Source organism: Semicossyphus pulcher, unplaced genomic scaffold, assembly GCF_022749685.1.
Source record: "Semicossyphus pulcher isolate SPU_LCO1_2020_fin unplaced genomic scaffold, fSemPul1.0.p SCAF_15, whole genome shotgun sequence".
NCBI classification, from domain to species: Eukaryota; Metazoa; Chordata; class Actinopteri; order Labriformes; family Labridae; genus Semicossyphus; species Semicossyphus pulcher.
Window position 1 is genome coordinate 8,513,930 of NW_027211659.1, and position 19,871 is coordinate 8,533,800.

At 40.8% G+C, this 19,871-nt stretch overlaps 2 protein-coding genes across 5 annotated transcripts in view; both read right to left on the bottom strand.

Moving 5' to 3' along the window:
- Positions 1 to 7,100, bottom strand: part of sox1a (SRY-box transcription factor 1a) — an 84,362-nt gene extending 77,262 nt beyond the window's left edge. For 2 of the 3 annotated variants that reach the window (XR_011308217.1, XR_011308216.1), the window contains exons 1-3: positions 6,593 to 7,100; positions 6,463 to 6,517; positions 6,077 to 6,182 (exon numbers count right to left, since the gene is read on the bottom strand). The gene's annotated coding sequence lies outside the window, so the exon portion shown is untranslated. The remainder of the gene's footprint in view (positions 1 to 6,076; positions 6,183 to 6,462; positions 6,518 to 6,592) is intronic. The other variant, XR_011308218.1, reaches the window with a different exon arrangement.
- Positions 7,101 to 10,351: 3,251 nt separating this feature from the next.
- The window catches only part of arhgef7a (Rho guanine nucleotide exchange factor (GEF) 7a), a 30,801-nt gene continuing 21,281 nt past the window's right edge, over positions 10,352 to 19,871 (bottom strand). The window contains exons 13-22 of one of the 2 annotated variants that reach the window (XM_069662911.1): positions 19,158 to 19,244; positions 18,954 to 19,032; positions 18,736 to 18,875; positions 17,439 to 17,660; positions 17,258 to 17,351; positions 16,707 to 16,796; positions 16,134 to 16,313; positions 12,528 to 12,627; positions 11,334 to 11,388; positions 10,352 to 11,236 (exon numbers count right to left, since the gene is read on the bottom strand). In XM_069662911.1, coding sequence (XP_069519012.1) covers positions 11,114 to 11,236; positions 11,334 to 11,388; positions 12,528 to 12,627; positions 16,134 to 16,313; positions 16,707 to 16,796; positions 17,258 to 17,351; positions 17,439 to 17,660; positions 18,736 to 18,875; positions 18,954 to 19,032; positions 19,158 to 19,244 — 1,170 coding nt within the window. In that variant the 3' untranslated portion in view covers positions 10,352 to 11,113. The remainder of the gene's footprint in view (positions 11,237 to 11,333; positions 11,389 to 12,527; positions 12,628 to 16,133; positions 16,314 to 16,706; positions 16,797 to 17,257; positions 17,352 to 17,438; positions 17,661 to 18,735; positions 18,876 to 18,953; positions 19,033 to 19,157; positions 19,245 to 19,871) is intronic. The other variant, XM_069662910.1, reaches the window with a different exon arrangement.

Consider the following 19,871-nt stretch of genomic DNA (forward strand, 5'->3'; position numbering starts at 1 on the left):
GTGCATATTAAATACTGTAACCCTTATATTTCACATACAACTTCATTCCTGCTCTCTGAACTCAAACACAGCCTAGCAACACACTCTTAAAAAGCTTGACCTGTACAGAAATATTACATCATATTTTCTATTTGTTGTTAATATTTATTCATTATTTCTTACTTCCAAATAATTGTTGTACGTTTATCTTCGCTCTCCTTTGTCCTTGCTTTGGCCGTCTCTTTATATTAGTAGTACTTTTTTAATTCAGTCATCACACATGACGTGTGCATACATTAGCAACATAAACAGTATTCAATGCCCATGTGTTGAATAGTGACTTAGGCAGAAGCAAATGCTTATATATGCCTATCCTACATTCTTATCTATTTAAGCTACACACAGAAATAACAGCCCACGTTGGTGTATTTGACCTATAAAGCCGAGTCAGATTCTTATTCTTGAGCAAACTTCATTAAACTTGAATAAGTTGAATTCATCACAGATCTTTTAAGGCGCTAATATAATAATTTAGCAGCTATTATTAAGGCTGTTTTGCACAGGCAGTCCTCATTTTGGGTCTTAAAGAACATATTTAAATGAGTGCATTATATAGTTTGAAAATATAAAAACATTATAGGAATAAATTAATGGTTAAGGTCATTTTTCAAGCAAAAAATTGTGAGGATTCTGTGGTTTATGGCTCTACAGTGTTGTTGTTTTTTATCGCTTTACCTTGTTTATCGTACCAAACAAACAATCTGAAGTCGTCACCTTGGTCTTTGAGGAATAAAAAAAATATCTGCCTTTTTATGATTTGAGAAAGAAAAGATTTGACTCACCTAAAAGAAAAAGAAGAAATTGAAAATGAAAAATAAATGTTCTATTATTTACTGTATTTCCACAAAGTACAGATATGTACTCGCTCATTATAAAGCCCCTCACCTTGGAGGATGGTATTGTCATAATATTTTCACATACACATCTCTTCTTCTCGCATACAGCACACACACACACACACACAACTCCACACCCACACATGATGAGTACGGTCAATGTGGGGTGTATTCCTCTCACAGTGAGTGCCGGTGGTTAACAGTGCTTTGCGTTGAAGAGGAGGACAAGAGGAGGGTTCACTCAAACACATGACTGTTACTACCTAAATATTAGTGCAGGGACTCTCTCCCTCTCTCCCTCTCTCTCTCTGAGTGTGCCTCAGTATGTGATAGTGCGTCTGCGTACGTGTGTGCGTGTGGATGTAATTATGTGCAGAGGAGAGGCTGTTTGGGGTAAATAGAGTTGCAATTATTCTTTTAACCTGTTAGATTGTCAGCCCCGCTAACACACGGGGCCGAGAGGAGACAGAAAACAGACACAGACAGACTGATAAGTACTGCGTTTAGTGGCTCACGTTCAACTCTAAAATAAACGTCTCTGTGACATGTATTAGCAGAGATGTGATGTTGTTTTTCAGTCGGAGTGAATGGCTTTTAATGATTTTATAGTACGCCAGCAAAAGAGACACTAACATATGCAATTTTACGTTATTCTTATTTATCTAAAATGACAATATTTGAAGCACCTGTGACCCTGAGCGGATTAAAGCGATGAATGAACATATATTTTGTTGTTGTGTTTCAAAGCCCCTCGCGTGTACGACGCGTGTTTAAAGCAGGTGCTAATATTACTCCTATAAGAGATTTGATTGCCGCGCGTCGAGCTATGATATCATTGAATTGATTTAATTTGCGATAGACTGGCTGTTGACAGCTGTTTGACTGAGCTTGAAGTGTAACGCTCCCATCAGCGGCAAATGGAGTAACCCATTCAACGCCGATACCGCCCCGCATTAGAGACAGGAAGTACGTTTTTTTTTTTATAAGCTCTCAATACTTTCTAAATGGCCTCATAGCAAAAGTGATGACTGGCTTTTGAATGATCACATTTTCCTGCAGGTGGGAGGAGAGTGTAATTCAGACTTTCCTTTGAGTATAATCTGCGTTGAGCATAAAAAAAAAGTAATTTTATCTCATAAATAAATCAGAAAGTTATTTAGCAAATGTTTTAAAAATGTACAGCTCACTAAAGAAGCAAAGAAAACATAAATATCCACTATCAACAGTTCAATTCTGCCTCATAATCTCACTGAATTTTCCCCTCTTGCTATATTTGGCACATGCACACACAAACACACACACACACACACACACACACACACTGCAGGCTAATAATGTTATCGCTTCAGATCACCAACTCAGCAGATCTCACCCGCATGTCACCTACGATAACTCACACATGCACACACACACACACACATGCAGAGTTGGGTGCCCCTTGTCAATAGGACGTTAAGGGTTTTGGCACTAATGACCAGTGTAGAGATAAGAGAGGAGAGGTTAATGTGTTGCTGTGGGTGATCAAGATAAGGCCGATCCCTTTAAGCCTGCGGACAATGAGACAGTGAGAAAGGAGGAGAGAGGATACAAAAAGCAGAGAGGGAAAAAATATACAGAAATAAGCAAAAAAACTAGACGACTGTGTGACTCGGCGCCGCATGTAAACCGCTGTTTATCATATCTGACGCATGAATTTTAAAAAAAGGGTTTTTTTTAAATGCAGATTCTGTCCGTCAGGGATGTGCACATAAATCTGCACGCAGCACAACAGAGCAGTGACACTAAAAACTCAATAGCCACCAGCAACAAATGCAGAGCGGGTTATCAGCGCTGCTCAAAAGACAAACAAAATATACGACCCTGTCTCGCATTCAAAAGGGGCTTTATTTGGAGGCTTTCTTTGTGCAGGTTAATACAACAGTTACAGTGTGTGTGTGTGTGTGTGTGTGTGTAGTGTGATTTGTTTGTTAAATGTATTCTTAGCACCAGTGGGTACATACAATTTAGCATGATTGCTATTTAAGTACTTGTTCAGCGTTAACAGACATTAAATGCGTGCAATATACGATTCTATACACACATGCATACACACACACCTTTCCCTCCCCGTGTGTGAACGTAGCATAAAATGGCTGCCCCCTCCCCTCCCTCACCCCCCTCCTATCTGTGTGGCCGGCTGGGTCGGCTGACATTTGGACACTTGTCAATCATCTCTTTCAATAGCAAAGCGGCAGGAAAAATGGAGTCGGGGGGTCAGCAACTCAGTGTATCGCCATGGCAACAACTGCACTGAAGTTCATAGCCTGCTGGGACTGTAGTTCTAAGTGTGTGCATGTGTGTGTGCGTGAATGTCCATTTTTTGTTTCGGCTTCGAGTGTGTGTGTGTGTGTGTGTGTGTGTGTGTGTGTGCGCCTCCTTGTGTGTCCAATTGTTCCCCATCAGCCAGAGGCAAATACTCCTCCCATTTTAGCTCTCCCACCTCTCACCTTGCAACCTCACATGCAGCTTTAGCCTTTTCTCCCTCCTTCCCTCTCTCCCCAATTTTTATTTTCTGCCTCCCTCCTCTAACCAGTGGGTCAAGGAACAAGGCCCTGCAGGAAGTACAGCCTCCAAAAAAGGAGTACTTAACCTTTCACCACCTCGGCCTCTCCCTCTCTTCGCCCCTTTTGCCTCTCATCGTTTTTTCCTCTTCCCTTCCAGTGTGTGTGTGTGTTTCGTATTTTGCTCCTCCACATGCACCCGCTTCTACATTTAATTGTTTTCTTCAATATTTGTGCTTTTAATCTGTTCGCCAACGCTGCATTTGGACTCTGTCGTTGAGTGGGTGAGAAGCGTGTGTTATCCCATATTTTGGTTCACATGTACAAGCGGTCGCGTGTTCAGCCAAAGCACAAGAAAACAGGGCGACTGAGCGCGCAAACACAGCCACAACAAACTATGTGGAGTCCGCGCCGCTGGTGGTCTGTTTACGGGATGAATACGACGGATAATTTGTGTTCTCAGTCAGGGAAAATAGCTCAGATTGAGCCTCGGAGGACAATCCACTGACCCGTTTACCGAACACTTATCGCAGAGAGGTTCACCAGCACTATTCATCTCCTGCGGCTCCAGCAGCCGCACACAAGCAGGCAACTAGTCCCTCCTATCTGCCCAGACTTTAATGACAGCACAAATGTGCCGTGACAGCAGCCGCACAGAAATGATTTTAATACAATGCTCCAAATGGCATGAAAACCTGGAGCTCTGGGAATAAATACCTCTCAGGAAAATGTTGACATACACGGCGTTTACACAGCAGTTTGTTGCAGATTTTCAGGGATTTGAAGATAGTTTTGTAACAAGGTGAGATACCGAACTTCTGCTGCAGCAGATTTAAGAACAAACAAAAGCCTCTTGGAAAAATAAAACACTCGTCGACAGAGTAAAAAAATAAAATAAATACATAAAGAGGTCACAGGTTGGAAGATGTATGTTAATTTTATGTCCTTCCTCTTACTGTAACTAGTGATTTTTATGAGTAAAATCTGCTGCTAATAGCTGTTTGATGTGGATTAACATGCTCCATTACCCCAATGTAACAACACTGCCAGAATCATTACAGAGCACACACACACACACACATAGAAACACAGGCTCCATGACATCAACACTGCTCCATCCAAATCTCCCCCCCGACAAAGCGTGCATCACACACACTTCTTCGTCCAACACTCTCCCTCTTCCCAGTCCCATCAATGGACAAGGCCTGACAGGAATGGCGTAATTCCGGGGGATAATTCATGGATAATTTTGGGATAATCTCCAGCAAACCATTCGGAGCGCTGCCACCCAGTTTGCCCGCAGCCTGATTACCAGGATTCAAATGCCAGCCACTTGTAGTGACCAGCACCGCCAGCAACCACTTTGCTGCATGCAAAATAAACAAAACAAACGAGGCGCTCCAGCATCCTCACATAATCGCTTAATACTGCAGGTTAAATAAAAACAAGCATACACACAGGATAGAGTTAAATTAATCCAAAACACGACTGTAATAACATCTGGTTATATGTAAAAGCATGTTGAGAGCAAACACATTTAGCCCCTTTCATGCCCCCTGACACACACACACACATCCAGACAGCTGAGAGGGTTTACATTATGTGTGATTGCCATCTCGTGGCAGCAGTAACTGTATGATTATGTTTAACCTTCACTGTTTTTACTGCTGTTACAGTCAAACACTGTTAGCCAAGGCCAAAACATGAAGACAAATTCTGTTTTGTTTTGAGGGCTTTGGACCGATCAACCTGCTGTATTTCGGCAGGTGAAAGTAGAGTTATCATTTACATAAGAGTATGAGCACCACCTTGCTGTGGAGTGATACCTCAGTGTTTAGTTTATATCTTAATGTTAGGATCTATAAAAAATTGCATAAACACCATACGTTCAAAGGGGTTAATAAACTCCGCACATACCTTCAGCTTTATGCAGAATTTAGTCTAATGATGGGAAAGCAATAGGGGCTGCATTTCAGGTTGATATGTTGATAAATGCTGACATCTAGTGGCCAAACATCAGAACTTCACCGTGCCAGGAGCCACAGGATCACATATGTTTGGATCTAAGTAAATACCACCACCTTTTGGCCAATACACTCATGTCACAACAGATTAAAAGGCCAAATACGTGTTTTCAAACTATGTTTGGAATAAATCCTGAAACGTCAGTTTATTCTCAGAATATTTTAGACTACTTAAGAAGCTTTTAAAGAATAAGTGCAGTGAAAGAAGAGGATACAAAGTGATATGTTCACTTTCCTGATGAATTATGTCACGTTGTCCTCGTCTGAACTTCCTTATTTATGATCATGAGGCAGAAGGTTTTACGCACACACAAAGCAATGTTAAATATGTTGCTACAGGTATTAAAAAAAATGCCTGCATGCCATCCAGTTTTATCATATCAAATCATAAAACTATTTTCAGACGTCGTTGTTGGTCCATTTGATAATTTGCTTACGTAAGAGACTCCACTGTTGAGAAGTTGACAGCATTAATTCTTGTTGCTAAACTATATGCAACTCTTACACTTGACATTGCACTTGAGTTGTGTATTTTCCTCCACACTGAGTGCACATTCAGATCTATTCTCTGCAGCAACACAAACACACAAACTCAGTTCAAGTCCACCCAAAAAAGTGCCATTTCATGTTTACTCACCATCAGTATAGACCTCTCTGTCTCATGCAGTGAAATCAATTCAGGGGTACAATTTCAGCTTTGCATTCATGTCCTCAACATCCTCCATCTTCGCTGTCACAAAACTCTGTCCGGATAACAAAAGGGAAAAAGAGAGGAAGTCAAAGATGCAGCACAGAGGAAGTGTTTCACAAAAGCATCCAGAGGAGAACAGTCCTGTAGGAAAAAGTCCTGTAGTTTGTAAGAATCCCTCCTCAATGAAACGGCCAAACGTGAACTGTAACAGCTGCTCAGAGCAGATACAGGAAGCAGGGTCCCCCCTCAGTCAGTCCATCACTCCACAGTGCACTTAAGTCCAGGGCATTTTTTGGTCCTGCTGTCAGAGAGTGTCGAGCAGAGAAACTCACTTCTTTAAGCGTGTGAAGACTCAGCTGAGGATCCTCTTCGGGAAGCAGCTCTGACCTGTACGATTACAGATAAAAAGGAGTGAGAGATAATCCAGATAGGCTGATGCAGCAAAGTGTCATGAAAGCTCACCTGTTTCTCTCCGACAGACATCGTTGTCTCCAGGCGGTGAAAGCTTTTCCTATCAGTTTTATTCCAGCGCGGACACACCGGTCTCCTCTTCCCCCCCACTCGCTTGTTAGGCTGCGTTGCTCTGCTCCATCTCTGCACTTGACCAATCCACTCTATCAGCTCCACCACTCTGAAATCCACGCAGGTTTTCACTCTGCAACCTATTCCATTTTTATACTCTCACTCACTTGCCTTCTTTCCCCCCACTGCTGCCAAACCAGTCACCTGTAGGCTGCGAGGTACTCAAAAGCATTTCCTCCTTGCCTCATTCTTATCTTGTCTATCTCTCCTATTCTCGTCACTTTCACCTAACTCCCACTCAGGTTTCACTCCTACCCACTTTTAGTCCTTTCACTTCCTCTAATAAGTCCTCCGCCGCTACCCGACCATTACCAATTTTCTCTGACCCACTATTTGCTATTAGTCTTCCTCCTCCCCTTCCTCCTCTCCCTCCACTCTCCATCCCTGTCTCTGCCTATCCTCCTTATATATCCTCAGCCTTTGCTTTGCTTTCTCCCCATCTCCAGCAGCATGAATATATTATTATCTACACAATGGGGCCCTGCTTATTGTTTATGAATTACCAGCCTTGCGGCCAAACAAAGCCTATTTTCATAAGAAACCTCCATTTCATTTCAGCTCCAATTAGATTGGGGGCTAAAGAATAGGAGTCCTCAGGCCTCAGCCCCTAAGGATGGCAGGTCCATTCAGCTTCATTCAATGGGGCCTTATTGCTTTCCCATACAAAAGAGCACGTGGACGGGCTTTCAGACTGAAACACCAACCAAAAATGACTGGGAGACAGTACTGTACAATAACAAATCTTTAAAGAAAGGACACTGAGTGCTTATCCTCCCATCCATCAATTCATCCCTCACTCTTCGCTTTCTTCTTCTCCTCTGTTCGCATATTGTAAGACCTGGACATTAATGACAGACAGTTGAAAGAGAAAGGGAGTGAAAGAAAGAGAAGAAGAAAGAGGCAGAGCAGCTCAGTTTTTCACAATACATGTCAAGTCTAAATGATCACTGGCTGCTGAATAGACAGATGGAAGGGAAAAGAAGTGTGTATGCATGTGTGTGTGTACAGCTGATTGATTCTCTGCTTTGAAAAGAGAGAGAAAAGAGTGAACGAAAGAGAGAGGAAGACCTTGATGCTTTTTCTGAGCGCCACAATAGTCCGGGGGTCTGAGGCGTATTGTGGAGCGAACACAGTGACAGGCTGTCACTCCATCCTGGTAGGAAGAAAGAGGCGGATAGAGAGAAGAGGGGCTGGGGCAGGTCGGGCCCTGATAAAACATGTCTGCCTCTTCAGTTCACAAGTTTCTCACCTAACAGACACTTGACAGGAAGAAGTAGGCACCTAAGTTTTTCTTGGTAAAGTGGGAGTGGAAATAAGGTAATATGCAGCCCAGGAAATGTGGATTTATGTACCTCAATCTAGAACGAACCAGCCAAGAGATCCAGGTAAACTTCCCAGTTGCAAGGCAGGGGCTCTTTTCATTCTCAGGTTCAATATTTGAGACTAAGAGGCAGCCAGCCAGCCATAAACTGCTAAAGAGTCACATCAACAAGGTCAGAGCATGACAGCGCTGGCCTGGCTTTATCTTCCCGGATCTGCTTCAGAGAGGATGAATGTAAATCTTGCTTTTGTTTCCTATGAAAGAATATTCAACGCGAGACAAAAGGCAACTGTTTTCATTACTAATGAGTGGACAAGGTGAGAGTCACAGTGAAAAGGTTGACATCTGTGCTTATTCATGCAACAGCAGCAGAAAGGGATAATCTACCCCAACAATGTCACAATTATCAGGAAACACAATACATTTCAAAAGGCTTGTCCTTTCCAAAAGAGGTGGCATACACACAAACGCTCACATACACACACCCGTGTGTTGTTATTGTTAGGCCAACAAGATGCAATCAATATCATTGCTGTACAAACCTATTCTCTGCACTTTTGTATGACTTTAATTTAAAATACCACTAAGATGTTTTCTATTTATGTTTAAGCTTTAGTTTCAGATGAGAACTGTGGATCCATGTTTTTAAATGCATCCTTTACAGAGTACTGCAGGAGTAACACCATGGCTGACTGTCAACTCTACAAGTGACTCTACTCAGCTCTACAGTGTTTTAACTTCTTCCGGGACATTGTTTTGGAAAATATAACACAACTGTTCTCATTAACCTTTTATCCAGCAGCAGCCAACAGCTGTTTTCAACAAAAAAGTTCCTATAAACTGACTGTACACTATCTGCTCAGCCCCAAACAGCACACAGTAAGGTACTATAGCTAGCTACATAACATACTGGAGCATTTAGCAGGTAAAGAGGAGTTGGTGTAGACCAATACAGAGCCAATAATGGTGTGAGTATTCAACTTACATTTCTCAGGTGTCCAAAAATACAACTATTATTTATATTATTGCTATTATATATCAAAACATCAGCTATGAAAAAATACCAACACTCATGGTTTGGAAATATCTCTCCTTTGAAATGTTATGTAGTTGATAAGCAGTAGTGAAGCAGTAGCTATAACTGTACCAACAAACACTACAGAAGTAGCAGCCTCGTCCTCTTAACTCACTATCATTGCAGTAAACACCAACAACAGAACCAAGACATTTTAAGAGCCTACATTTTTGTTTGTACAAGCAGCAAATACTTAGCTTGGAGAAGTGGCGCAGTTATCCTTGACTTCCTTGGAGTAGTTTCGGGAATATCTGCTGGAGGTCGGAATCTGCTTCCAGCCAAAACTTGTCTTCCAGAAACGAAGTAAAACTTTACATGATAAATGCCTCGGTCTGATAAAAGAAGCCACTCGCAACAGAAGAGGACAGAAAGTAATATTAACAATAACAATAACACTATTGTTGATAGGGTTGCTTGTGTTTCAAGTGCTACTTGTGTAGTAGTAGTGTTTAACAGTAAGCATTATGGTTTTAGCATAAAAACAGGGTTACAGCAACATGGCAGACGGAAACTTTAAATTGCCCGCCAATTTTGCGAAGGGTGAGTTTGATTCGTTGCAGCGCGTTTCAATCGTATCACGTGTGGGCGGAGTAGCAAAAGATGAGTTCTTCGGTCTCAAACTAGTTCAATACCTGCAACATTGGATAACAGTTAGTTTAAAAGAAGAGCTAAGGAAAGAATAGGCTTTAACTTGTTTTCAATAACACAAATATCAAATTTCAATGACAAATATCAGCCAAAAGTGCCTGTGTAGAGCATGTTCCCTTCCAACTTCTAATCGTTAGCGACGGTTATGAAGGCACAATAAATGGAATCCCAGATTTTTTTACGTTCGTAGTTCGGATTTACCGGATGTTTAGCTAAATTTCAAAACTATTTCAAAATAAGGTGAATACTGTACTGTATCCTATAATGTATTATTTTAAATAATATACCAGCTAGTGCTGTAAAACAGTAAGATATGCCTATTTTAGAGTAGATACTCACTTTTCTTACCAAGTATTATTTGAATATTAAGGGGTGCAGATTCCTTAAAAATGTAAAACCAACTATATAATCTACCACCAATTCAATCAAAGTGAAGCTGGAGTTGCCTGATTCACCAAGATGGTAACCAAGCCTTGATGTTTTTGTTTGCCAGTGTGTATAACTGAGACACAAAGAGCAGTGTTTCATTGTTACTTGTGGTGCTGAAGAAGAGTAATTCAAAGTCATTTTTCTAAAACCACATTTATTTCTCCCCAAGGACAACGGCTCATCTTTTAGCAGTATTTACATTATACAGTACAAGTTCAATATCTGTACAATTTTCTAGGATGCCTAGAAGGAAAGTCAAAACGCAAAGTGGTCAAAGAATAGAAAGACAAAAAAGGCATAAAATAAAACAGACACATAAGATGAATTTCCTGACGTTAGCTTCACTTCAGCCTTCAGTCAACAGGCTAAGCGTGTGCCAGGGAAGAAGACAGACCAAAATTCATTAAAAAATTGTTTTAAATAATATAAGAGAGGTTATGGAATGGCATGGTTTAAGTTCAGACTTGTCCAAGGCCTTTGTGACCAATAACACCATTTAAGTACCATTTATGTACCATTGGACAGCGTACCGTTAAATGATTGTAAACAGAGGGAGATGATGTGTCTCGACTTATCTTTGAGTCACACCAAACACCACAGTACACACTGATGTTGGAGGAACACACCAAGGTTTTCGTGCGAGTAATCTCCTCAGTATCTTGCTTGTTGTTTCAAGGAATGAAATCTTGGAATAGAAGGTCAAGTCTGTTCAGCATCACTCCAATGATTCCTGTTTTTATCACCAGAGTGGCAGCTATGACCTGACCATTAGAGCTAACACACAGATTGACTCTTGTTCCCACGTTTTCACAACAAACCTTAAATGATGTGTGTCATAGTGTGCATTTAGCACATAGTCCCAGCAGGCCCACACATATGAAGCTCTTTAATTATTTAAGCTCCAGTTAAGAGATGGTGAAGAAACTCCTCAAAGGTTCGTCTCATCCCAAGTCGGGTCATTCATGCTCTTTAACACTCTCCTCACAACCTTTTCCAGATCCTTCCGAGCTCTCTGCTCCTCCTCCAGCGACCTCTTCATCTTCTTGTTATCCTGTGAGGTAAAACAATCTCGTCATTCATGTTGTTGTAAAACAGATTTAGAGCAAACTGCCAAATTTAACTGACAGTCACAATTAAGATTCATTCACCTGTTTCAGCTCTTGAACCTCATCCCTCAGGGCATACACCACGTCCACGAGGCTCCTTTAATTAAGATGATAAAATGTACACATCAGTGATGACACACGACTGGTTATTAAAGGCAAGGTTTACATTTTCAAGTCCATCTTCACACTCACATACTTACATGTACAGTATTATATAACGACATCTTAAATTCACTTTGCATTTAGTTAATTTTCTAAAAGGGCCATAACGTTCCCATTTATAAAATTTGATCGGTTGGATTCGGTTTATCGCCAAAGGTGCTGCCAAAGAGAACGAAACTGAGATCTTTGAGATTATCACTTTAAAACACACTTAAAAATATGTCAGCCTACACTAAGAGCTCAGAGAAGTAGCTCAAACTGAAAGCAGTTTGTTTAAGAATAATCACAGTGTTAACCTTGACCTTAAGTGAACAATTTGATAATATTTTGTATTTTTTTTGGATCTAGATCAATTAGCCACACTGTCATCTGACAGCACATTGACTTTTTGTTAGCTTTTCTAAAAATATATATTCATATACAAAATCTGTAGGCAAGGAACAAGGCTTTGTGTACAGGAAGTGTTTCAGTTGCAGTCCAAGGAGGCAGGTGCCTTAGCCAAAACAAAAAATCCTTTGCTATTGTCTGATAGCACATTGTAAATTTATTTTTTATTACCTTTTTAAAAAGATGTATCTGCATTGATCTGCTTATATTTGTTTTAAAAGGAAAGCCTTGTCTCTAAACTCCAACTTAATTCTCACTTCTCAAGTTGCTAGTCAGAATGTAAACAATTGCCACCGCACGTTAGAGAACATTTTGGCTAATATCAGGTCATCTACCGACTACACTGGAAGCTATTGGACGTGGTCCTCAGAAGATAGCCAAATCTGAAAATGATTCCACATAAACTGTCAGAAATACTCATTAAACACAGCATGTTTTATTGCCTGGCTGAAAAGAGTCCCAACAATACACAGCACTAGGTGTTCCATAAAACTGAGCTCTTGAAAAATATGGGACTATATATTTGTGACCCCTTTTTAAAGACTTAAGTCTATGGTAAGAAACAAAGGGCTTCCTAGCGCCTATATAGAGTATTAAAGTTTACTAACACATTGTTATCTTTATAATAAGTAACTAGACTAAATCGGGGAAATGAGAAATGTAATAGAGATTTATATATTATCTTACTTTTCTTCTGCTGCACTCTGTCCGTTGCGATTGGGACCCTCCATTAGGACTTTCTTCTCTCCGGGGATGATCACCTGCGGCCCTGTGTCCTTTCGCGGCCCTGTGTCACAACAGAAGAGCACTGAACGGTTGGTACTTTGCTTTGTCTCACCTTGTGGTTAGATGAGTCAGTAGTGATTCATCTTTTGTAAGTAACGCTTCTGAGCTTCTTTAGTGGAACACGTGACGCATCAAAGTGAACCAAACATGGACCACAATTGGTAGTAGTAGAGTGTTAGTCATGCAAAGAGCAGATATCAGATAAGAGCAAGAGGAAAGTGAGAAGAAATGAGAGGCACACAAGACACATTGCACAAAAGATTACAACTCCATCATGTTCCCCAAATGCAGCACACACAACAGATTTGTCACTGAAACAAACCACCAGAATGCCAGTGTATACCAAATGACAGATTTATTCAAAACTCATAATACAGCGTTTGGGACTCGAACACTTCAGCAGCGTAGGACAAATACACTGAAGGCGCTGTTTTGCAGATAAGACGTGGTCACATGTGTAAACTGAATACAGCATTAGAGCGCACAGAGGACAACGTTGGTCAAAGACATTTGGTGTCATCACCCTGCCCGCCCCACAGTTAAGTTTTTTTTAACCACAGAATACACCTGTCACAAAGTATAGCACATGATATAAGGACAGTGATATTCTTAGCTCAAATACTCATAGAAGGTAGAATGGATTCTTTTATTTTCTTGCTCCATGACAACTATTATTTACAGACGGGAGACTATGTGCTCTTATATTTCAAGTCCACTCTGACAGTATTCTGAGGTTGAATGAGTAGTTTACATAGAAATGTTCCTGTATAATCACACTCTCTTGTTTCTTTTTTTTCCCCCACCTAATGCTTTGAAAACACTGAGGGTGAGAATTTACACTACGAATGAGCATTTACTTTACTGTAACACTAAATACTCAAGTCTACCTGTAGGACTATATCATACACACAAAAAGTACAGAATTTAACAGATTCTATCCCCGTCGTGGCCCGTTACACGATTGTGCAAAATAATTTAAACACGTCATGTTATAATTTTCAGTGTAAACTTTCATACAGACCAATACAATTTAAAAAACAAAAGAAAAAAATATTGTTCAAGGGATCGTTTTGTAAACATTGACATACAGAATGAAATATAAATAAATAAAAAAAATGCCTGTATACAAAATAATGAATACATTACAGAAATCATTTCATAAACAGTAAGTAGTACCGTAAAATGGACCAATATATTCCATTCATTTCATTCGCATTGCCTGCTGTAAGAGGAGATAGACTCTAAGTGGATGCCAACCTGTACTTACCAACACTGGAAAAATACTTCTTCATAAAAATAGTCATTAATGCAAGAGAAAGCATGGGAAGCCTCATAAGCCACACAACACAAAGCCTTGTCTGGCTAATGAGGCTGTAGCATAGGTGCTAGTTTGTTGTGACACAAGGGAAGTTTGCTATTGACATTACGCTAACGTGTTCAAATTATCAGTCTGGTTACAGCGGCAGCTTAAAGGAAAAGTTTGGTATTTTGGGAAGAAAGTTTGACGGCAAGATTGATTCCACTCCCATGTCTGTACAATAAATCTCAAGCGTAAGCTAGAAGCTTGGTTGCGCAGCTGCTAGCCTAGCTAACTTAAAGCGAGTTGTTTTCTGTTCTCTTGACACATAACATGTTTGTGTGTTATGTAGAGATGGATTTTGGACTTTTTTTTTTTTTACATAGCTTAGCATAAATTATGAAAGACTGATTAGCGGCTAGCCCTGCTCTGTCTAGAGGTTTAAAAAATATCCACAACAACCGCCGCTAAAGCTCTTTAATAAACAGGATATAGCTTGTTCGTTAAAGTAATTTCAACGGGGAATTTTACAGGTGTTGGTAGCTGGATTATGTTACCTTTTGACAGCCAGACTTGCTGTTTTGCCAAGCTTACAGTCTGTATGCTAAGCTAAGCTAACCTGCTACTGGCTAAAGCTTTATTTTGACAGTTCTGAGAGTGAAATCAATCATTACATCTAACAGTTACGAAGAAAATAAGAAGTCAAAGTATTCCTTCAACTTGTAGGAGTCATTTAACAAAGGCATTAGATTTGCATTAAAGGACTGTGGGTGTGTGACGCTGTAGTTTTGTAGATTATACGCATCAGGCTGTTCTGCTTTGCCTAGTTTGAGTGAATCTTTTTATTTTGTAACTGACTTGAGGTTAAAAACTGAATATAAATGTAACCCTGTAGAACCACTGACAGACAGCAAGATTACTGGATGGAAGATCAGGCTTGAAAGGATGAACACAATACAGCAAATTATTAGTTTTGCTGAATTAAAGGGTCAGTTCAGCCAAAAATACAAAAAAAAAATCTATCTAACTTTGCAGAAAGTCTCAGAGGTCTCTGCATCCACAACATTACAAATGGAGCTAGTTGGAATGACTGTTTACAGGATTTAAATAATAAATGTAAATCCTTGTATGTCCTTATTGAACACGCTGTAAACCATTTTATACTTGAAATTAAGCTGGTGACAATGAGGTCTTTGTATTCACCAACATATGGGTGGGGATTTTTTTTAAATCTATTTTTTCAAAGCTGCAAGCACCAAATTTTTTTTTACTTTGTCTAGATCCCAAAAAAATACACCGAATAATCTGCAAAATTGTTCCTAATTTGGGTGAATTGACCCTTTAAATTCACCATTCTTAGTCAACTAGCTGAAGGAAAGGCTTGACTAAACAGTGAAGCGTCTGTGGTAACTCCTTTTTCTGTAGCAGCTACGGCAAATCATAAACTATGTTGCACTAAATGAAGTTGTGAATTTTAGTATTAAATATCTTTTGGTCATGTGGTTGAGTTTAATCCTGCTCAGGACTGGCAACAAGATCTAAACATGAAAACAGCAGTGACACAAAATGATAAAAATTTGGATATTTCATTTGCATGCGGTTATATCATCAGGCGGCAGAGGCATGTGTGCCTGAACCTGTGCATGTGTGTATGGCATCTGTGCTATGTTTGAGCATACATACTCTAGAAACACATACTGGAGAGAAGTAGTACATGGTAAATAGAATACACTCGTTCCTGAATTACATCTGAATATCAGACAGGAAAAGCTCAGTCCCCATCTCTCCCTCCCCCTGGTTATCCCTCCCCTATTTCCACTCCGACCTCCCGTTACTCCCTGCTGAGAGAGTCCGCCACATTTTATGGTCAAACAAGGGGAGTGGTCACATTCAAGATAAATAAACAAGAATTACAGACTATTACTGCATGACAACTACACGAAGAGAGGAGGCACATAAAAGGGAAAGTGGCAAGGCAACAGGGAGATGCTTAAAACATCTTCGAACAAACAGTCTAAAAATAAATAAACCAAATAAGTTAACAAAAAAATGAACAAATATATAATAGAAAATAAATAGATAAATTAAAAAATTCTAGCTTCTTTTAATACATTGAAGGTAAAAGAGGTAAGCCCGCTGTACGTTACATTTTTAGCACAGCGTGGCAGTACTGTACGTTCTTTAGTTCTGGTGAGAGATGCAGCTCTTACGCGGCACCGAACCCATCCTGTAACTGTGGGTGGTCCAGATGGAGTCATAGTCAGAGTCCTCCGAGAGGTCAGAGGACAATTCAGGCCGGGACACGCTGCTACGGCGACCCGGCGGGTCCACACAGGACCTGTCCACGTCGGCCAGCACGTGGTTGTGCATCAGGTCAGTGCCTTGCCAGGCTGGTCGAGGCGGGTCGAGTTTTGCAGTGACGTAGTGAATGTGGAGGGAGGAAATGACAGGCGGGGGGAAAAAAGGCGTGAGAGATGTATATCAATGAGAGATGCAGGATGGGGTGATGGGGTGTTTCAGAACACATGGAGACAAGGAGAAAATTATAGTGAAGTATGGAGAAAACGAAACATGATGAAAAAAGAGTGAACTCATTGAAAAAATTGAGGAGTGGAGGAGAGACAGACAGAAGGAGAAGATACTGTTAGAAAGATCAGCTCAGAACACCGGTGTTAAAGACAGGCACTGAGTAACAGAATGCAGGTACCGCAGCAGATGGCGCCAGTTTGAACGGCTCTTCTTTGTGCATGCACATGTAAAAGTAAGATTAAGTGTTTTCTTACTGGAGTTCAGAGTCTGCCTGGTTTTGGCGCTGGTGCAGTACGCTTCGATAACTTTCAGGATCTGGGCATCTTCCTCCAGAGCAGCTGTGCCTGGAGAAAAAGTAGGGAACATTTGAGTTTACATGTAATTAGGCTGTCTGACCACAGTTTTACACAAAAATAAAAGCATCTGCAAACATAAAAAAATAGTTAAACACATTTATCAGAATATGTTCTTAAAAGGGGTTTTAAAGAGAACAAGTCGCTGGCAGTCTCATCTTCTCAGGGTGGTTGTTTTAGGGAAGAGGGGACGGAAAAGGCATCGGCCACCCATGGTCCTCTTCCTAGACAACGGAATGGCTAGCAGAGCCTTAGCTTTCAATTAAGTAAGAAGTTAGGGCTAGTAGATTAGCTTAGCTTAGCTTAGCAAAAAAGGAGGGAGCAGAAATGATGGTGTTTATCTGTCATCCAGCTCTCAGTAAGAATGCAAATAAGATATTTCCCAAACTGTTCCCCGACAATAAAGAACAAATTAATCCTTCAAAAATAAATAGAGAATAATTTAAACCTACTCTTCCTCAAGGCAAATTCCTCCTCAGACTGTTTCCTCTCAGGCTTGCGCTTTGGAAGCAGTTTCTTCACACTCTTAGGACTTTTACTGAGATCCTGTAAATGGGCGGAAGGAAAAGTTAATAACTTGCAAGGCAATTAAACATGTAAGAATTTTTTCCAACATAAAAAACGGTATCTTACCTCCTTGTAGCAGAGGGCAGCAGAGGGTCGTAGAGGAGGTGCAGGTCGCAAACAGCTCAGGCTCCAGGGTTTTGGGGTGTTAGGTGGTTCCAGCGGGCCCCACATCAAGGTGCTGTGAGACGTTCCGTGAGAGGAGGGGTGAGGCAGGGTGTGGTAGGTGGGAGCCACGGTCATGCCCCTCCCCTCGGCGTGCCGGGACGGGGTGAGAGGGTGAGATGGGAGCTGAGGAATGAAACAAAACAGACTAATTAACATGACCTATCACAACACAGAAAAAAGAAACACATACATGAAAACAGAAGTCAGGAACATTTTAGCATCTTTCAGCTCTTTGTTTTGGTTTTTGAGCAACTTGAAATTTTTGGTTCCTTCCTGCTGATTTTCCAAAAGTACCAGTAACTTTTAGTGCCATGAACTTCCCTTCAAGGAACTAAATGGTCTAAATTGTTGTCTGCATTTCCACAGGGGCCTAAAGTCCCGGAAAAAAGATGACGTTACAAAACACGAGGAGCGGGCCGGTATCATCATTTGCGCGACGCTACAGTTAGCCTATAAGCATGGAGGAGATTCAACTTGTGCTGTTATTGATCGCGCTTTAATGCATTGCAAATAGATTAATTAAATCAACACTGGAAAGGAGACGAGCGCTAGTAGCAAAGCGAAAAGCAAGATGGATTTTAAATGCCATTACAGAGATCGGCCGGGAGCTGGCAGAGACATGTCCGCGCTATCGGGCACAAAGAAGACAAATGGTGAGTGATATTAAGTAGTTATTTTATCAAGTGAAACGCTGCGAGTACTCGACCAATCAGAAACGATCAGCACGGCAGGCCCCGCCCTGAAAGTTTCTGGACCTTTGAAAGGTACTACTAAATTTAGACATTGGTTCCTGCTATCCTCAAAAGGTTCCTACTTCCTGCTGTCGAAAAGCACCTTAGCTGGTGAACATAGTGGACAATGATCGGACAGTGAGCGCTTTCCACCAACATACAAGTGGCCTGTTGTTATTAAAATGATCATTATTGTTGATTTTTATGTAACAAGGCTGAATGTTGATTAACTGTATATTACAGCTGTTCAAGTGAGAGAAACGAGCCACTTCACACGGGACTATTTCATCATTTTAGTTGATTGCTCGGCATTATGTTAGCCAGAGTCTTAATGGCACATATTTAGGGTTCATAATATAAAGATCTGTGAGAAATCAACATATATATTAACAATGTTTACCCCACACTGGGAAGGAATGAAGAATAAAACTGATCTGTAGTTGTGTGTGTAATGATTCGTTTCTGACCGTGTGGCAGGGAACAGTGAGCGGTTTGTGGCTGGGCGCTGTCGCTGCAGTGTGTTTGATCTGTCTGGTCAAATGTTCAGACCAGTCCTGCAGGTCCTGCTGGTTGGTGCACACCACCGTGAGCCGGTCAAACATCGTGCCTGCAGGGATGGAGAAAATATTGTTGAAGGCATTATGTGTAATAACACTCAGCACCTTGCTCGTATCATTGGCCTTACCGTTTAGCTCAAAGGCGTTTTTATGAGCTTCACAGTCTTCTAGTTTGTTTACTGTCATGCTGGCCAGGGGCAGCTTTCCCTGCAGAGGGAGATCATCACGTTAGAAACAAAGCTTTTATGAATTATATTAAGCACAAGTCTCTAAGGTTTAACACTAGAGGGGGAGTTAAATGGGACTGATTGCAGAATATGTTTATTTCTGACCTGGAATATGAAGCCGCTCATCCTGGGGCTGGCAGACAGCATGAGGAGGACGTGAGGGAAGAGCATGAGGTAACGCTCGCTCTTCTCCTAACGAACAGGAAGATGTTCCAAGAATAGAAGAGAGACAGAGAGAGGAATGAGGCCAGGACAAAAACCACAAGATATGTTGATTGCTGTGAATTTCCATTAGTGTGATTATTGTGTATAAAGTCATAAGTGACTTTAAAAAGCTCTTTAGCTCACTAGCGTAAAGTCCTCTATTGATTTGTTTTGCTGGGGGTTCTTATGATTTATGATTACCTTATTTGAGAATGCTGGATTGTTTTTTCACTACAAAGAGATGGGTGTCAAATCTGTGTTGTGAAAAATGTTTCTTAACAAAATATATTATTACAAGTACCGTAGAATTCAGTGTATAAGACGCACTTTTAATACATTTTTTTTCATCTAAAAAGTGTGGCTGTGTCCTATATACCGGTATAAAATGCAGAGGTTTGTTATTGTGTTCGGGTATATCACCCAGACGATGGCGCTATCATCTAGCTAAAGTTGTCCGTTGTTATGTGGTGATGTCACACCTCTGCATTAAACTGTCTCCAGGTCCAATTCGCTACAACATCTCAGTGCTGTTTTCCTCGCTGTTTTAAGCGAGGAAAACTAACTCGATTGCTGCTAACACTTCGTCAAAGACATGCTCATGATCGCCATTCCAGC